The sequence below is a fragment of the Orussus abietinus genome, unplaced genomic scaffold (assembly GCF_000612105.2).
Source record: "Orussus abietinus isolate OABI.00-Male unplaced genomic scaffold, Oabi_2.0 scaffold182, whole genome shotgun sequence".
Lineage (NCBI taxonomy): Eukaryota > Metazoa > Arthropoda > Insecta > Hymenoptera > Orussidae > Orussus > Orussus abietinus.
Window position 1 is genome coordinate 181,093 of NW_019394357.1, and position 4,302 is coordinate 185,394.

The 4,302-nt window shown below is 37.4% G+C and overlaps 1 protein-coding gene across 3 annotated transcripts; it reads right to left on the minus strand.

Annotated features, from left to right (window-relative positions):
- Nucleotides 1-64: 64 nt before the first annotated feature.
- Nucleotides 65-3,206, minus strand: LOC105699755 (WD repeat domain-containing protein 83). 3 transcript variants are annotated; one of them, XM_012425011.2, is made up of 7 exons: nt 2,988-3,206; nt 2,710-2,751; nt 2,491-2,615; nt 1,366-2,390; nt 1,051-1,294; nt 747-973; nt 65-646 (listed from the first exon to the last, which is right to left on the minus strand). In XM_012425011.2, the coding sequence occupies exons 4-7, from the start codon at nt 1,463-1,465 to the stop codon at nt 276-278; spliced, it is 942 nt and encodes a 313-aa protein (XP_012280434.1). In that variant the 5' UTR covers nt 1,466-2,390; nt 2,491-2,615; nt 2,710-2,751; nt 2,988-3,206; the 3' UTR covers nt 65-275. The 3 variants fall into 3 exon arrangements, with proteins under 3 accessions (XP_012280434.1, XP_012280432.1, XP_012280433.1); XM_012425009.2 differs by having other exon boundaries at nt 2,710-2,911; XM_012425010.2 differs by having other exon boundaries at nt 1,366-2,615; nt 2,710-2,911.
- Between the last annotated feature and the right edge of the window lie 1,096 nt (nt 3,207-4,302).

Here is a 4,302-nt window from a genome sequence, read left to right on the forward strand (position 1 = left end):
TAACGTGCATAGTACATAAAAAATCATTTAGATGAGTTTTGCTAACCTCGGAAGATAAATCTAATTTATAATTTTATTTATTAACTGCGTTATTAATTTACAGAGGAACTGATTTTTATGTTCTTTTAATGATGCATTATTGAATCAAAATAAGTAGCTTAAAGTCTTAAAGTGAACTTTGAAATTAAAGGCGTTAAAGTAAATGACAAACGACATAGTATGTACATTCTATTCATTGCAAAAATTAAGCTTTTATGGAAAGAAACTTGATAATATTAATCTATGCTACAATTTACAGTGTCCCACATTAGTAATTTTGTTCCACTCGTAGCCAAGATACAATTTCTTTGTGGATGTACGCTAAGGGAAACGGTGGGGTGCTTGGAGGGATCAAGCCCAGTTAATTTAGCAAATACTTTCTGCGTGGCCAACTCCCAAACCCATAGTTTACCATCTCCAGAACAAGAAATTATATATACATCTTGACAATCGATACTGGATTCTAAGCATAAATTATCTGCAGAATGTCCTGTAAACTCTCCAAGTAGTTCACCCGAATCTTTATCCATTAATCTAATGACTCCGTCGGCACAACTAACAACGATACACTGCCCATCTCTTGTGAAACTGGCACAGGTTACAGCATCTAAAAGACATTTTGTTCAATTCATTATATCCACAGATGTAATTATTCCACCAATTCTTATAGTTTTAGCCACTTTTGATTTTGTGTTGAAAGTACAAACCTCCAATATAATCTGTTAGCACCTCTCCTACACGTATGTCATATCTGCGTATTCTTCCATCAAAAGAACCTGATAATATTTCGTGATCCGAGACCCTCACACTGGATATTGAATCTTTAGCTTCTTTAAGAACCTGAGTTGGCTCAAAGGATTTTGAACGAATATCCCAACACATTACTGCGTTATCTCGAGAACCAGAGACTGCCATAGAAGATTCTTCATTAAATCTGAAATGAAAAGTAAACAAATATATAAATTAATAATTGCAGAATGTAAAAGTTGATACTTTCTAACGCAAATTCACCTGACTGTTGTAACGGGTCCTGCATGGCCTCTAAGTCTTCGTACAGGTGAACCCGTGGCCACATCCCAAAGAATTACAGATTTATCTGAACCGCAAGATATCAATTGACTACTATCACAGGAAGGACTTGCATCCATTACCTCATCTCCATGTCCTCCGTAAGTTTTCAAAAGAACGCTCCGGTATGGATTCCATAGTTTCAACTTTCTGTCCGATCCACATGTCAGACAATATGATCCATCGACTAAAATTTTATATGCAAATAATGTCTATCATCAAATAATTTTAAATACATTTGAATTCTAGTATACTTACCACTGAAACGTACTGAGCGTACAGCTCCTTGTTTGCAATCGACTTCTTTAATGAAATGAAATTCCGTTTTTGGAGTCTCCTCTATCTCTTGCGTAGACATTTCACGTAATAATTTTTGTATTTATATAACAAATATTCTACATCTACTTACAAAATTTATATATTACAGTGGTAACGGCAATAATGTTTTGGAGGTTTTGTTTACACGATTTATGTCACGGAAAGTATTACTAAATAGAACCCCAACTGTAGAATCGTTTAGAAAATAGTTAAGTAAATATGAATACGTTACGTTTTGGTGTAGTAGATGGAAGCACTGCTACCAAAATGAGGTTATGTTCAATTACCGGATAAATCTTTCAGAATAAATCGAAGAATCAGTAACCCGTTAGTTGATTATTTTATTGTGTGCGAGATTTATATAAATGATACATTTGATTCCATTAACCTGTAAGTCAGTGTCGAGTGGTGTCCACATAACAGATAACTGTACAAAATGATGTCACATTATATACAATTAAATTACATGCGTTTTTATTTGAAAATGAACCTTTTGAATGAATTCTGCTACATATTATTAGATTTATCATATTCTGTGATCCATTGCCAAATGGCACTTTCACTAGGAAAATTACATCCTCGTTTCCGCAATAGCATGAGTGCGGAAACGGAATGAAAAAGTAACTGTTTTGCTAAATCTTTTTCTTCCTTAGTATAAGGACTTTTCCATTCCAGTAATTGAAGTCTAATTGCAGCTTTTGCTGAAGGTCGTAAATGGGTCTTCTCTAAAATTGCATTTATTCTTTGTCCAACGTATTTTCGTTTTCTTAGCTTTTGATTTTCCATTTTTAAATGGTTCTCTTCATATTTAATTCTTAATCGTTGTAATGATATATTGAGCAAGGTATTCCGCTTTTTCATTCCATCAGTTATAATAGATTTTCTAGTATTCTCTCTTGAAGCTACTTCAATAGGAATACTGGTATTTGTGTCACTTTCAGGAGTAGGTAATCCTGAATGTTCCTCTATTTTTCCACAAGGATTTTGAAACATTAAATTTTGTAAAACTTTAACTGTTACAGAATCACTAAGGTTGGATTTATCTGATTTGGATTTATAACATACCGGTACAGCATAACATCTTAACTGATGACGACTTTCATCGGTAAAGTAATAAGAAGCAAAATGATTTTGGCATAATACTGCATTCTGCACGGTTGCTGCTGACCATAATTTTAAGCAGTTATTTCCTGTAATAAAATTACAAATTGATAGAAAACTTTTTAAAATAGCAATTTAATAAATAAAGATGAGGGACGAATAACACATGAGTTTTATTCATACCAGAGTTTTTAATCCAAATATGTTGACGGGGGTCTCTTGGTCCTGGAAATCGAAAAAACCTGCATTCACTATTTTCTCTGGTATTTGTGCAATCATTGTATACGCAGCGATCACGAATGGTCATTTGGTTGAACATCGCTTTGGATAAATACTTTAACTTGACGTGCAATACTTCGTCCAGGACAAAAACAAATAATTGGAACTAAACAAATATTGAGATTTAAGAATTCACTTCGATCTGTATTTAATCGACATAAATGTTAAATAATAATTACTACCTTGTATACCATCCGGACAGTGCTACTTATGTTGCCTGTAATATTTACATTTTTAAGAAATGCTGGAAACAGGATTGATTGTTGGTTTCAAACTATATTCCTAGGTTACTGTTTTCACTAGAGAAATTGGAATAGCAATCAACAATGCCAACACCTTCATTGGCATACAGTTGCATAGAGTCCAAAAATGATTTGTGAGACAGAGATGAGTTACAGAGATGAGTTGGGAGATTGCTCATGCGAAGGATCGTGCGATCGTATCCTGTGCTGCTCTCTGGTTTCGTACGTTAGCTTTCACCGTTTTCTGCCCCCAAGGGCGGCGCAACGAATTTCTGATAGGAGCTCGCGCACTCGCGATGGCGGTACCATCTACCAGTCACCGTTGACGGCTCACGTACTCGTGATGGTAATACCTTGCGGCAGTTGACGGTGGTGGCTTACCTACGCTTAACGACACTGCTCGCTTTTGATGGTAAGGGAAGAACACTCATGACGCTCCATTTGACTTTATCTACTTATCCACTACTATTAAGTACATTGTTGCCACGAAGTCGACGTGATGCGGAGCTTCGGGGCACGCGTCGGTGTGTCTTGGAACTCTCATGCAGCGAATCTGCGTGAGTGCGATCGCTCCTAGAAATCTTAATGCGTCCCAACCAGCCAAGCGCCAAGCTACGGGTGGAGACGTTGAGTATGTGTGCGTTCGGCGCTACACTCGACGAGTATGCCTGAGGATCGAATACTGCGAAAAATCCTCCCGAGGCTCATCTAACTGCGGATATAAGCTGAGTCCTTTCGCGTATGATTTTTACATTTTCCTACTAGCGTTGTCGAGCGTTTTCAAGCGTTTCTAGAGCGTTTCTGAAAGTTTTCGAACGTTTTCGAGTGTTATCTAGCGTTATCGAGCATTTTTCGACCGTTTCGAGCGTTTTCGAACGTTTCAAATATTTCTCGATCATTTTCAAAGAGGTTTCGAGCGTTTTCGAGCGTTTTTAGACCGTTTTTAAGCGTTACCGATCGTTTTTCACCCGTTTTCGAGTATTTTGGAGCGTTATTGAGCGTCTTTGAGAGTAATTGAGCGTTATCGTGCGTTTTTAGAGCTTTTTCGAGCGTTCTTCGAGCGTCTTCGAGTGTTTTTCAAGCGTTTTCGAGCGTTATAGATCGTTTTTTGAGCGTTTCTTAAGTGTTTTCGAGCCTTATCGAAGGCCGTACAGTGCCGTTGAGTGTTGTTAAGTACCGTAGAGTGCCGGAGAGTTCCGGAGAGTTCCGGAGAGATGCCGCAGAGTGCCGGAGAGTGCCGGAGAGTGCCGGAGAG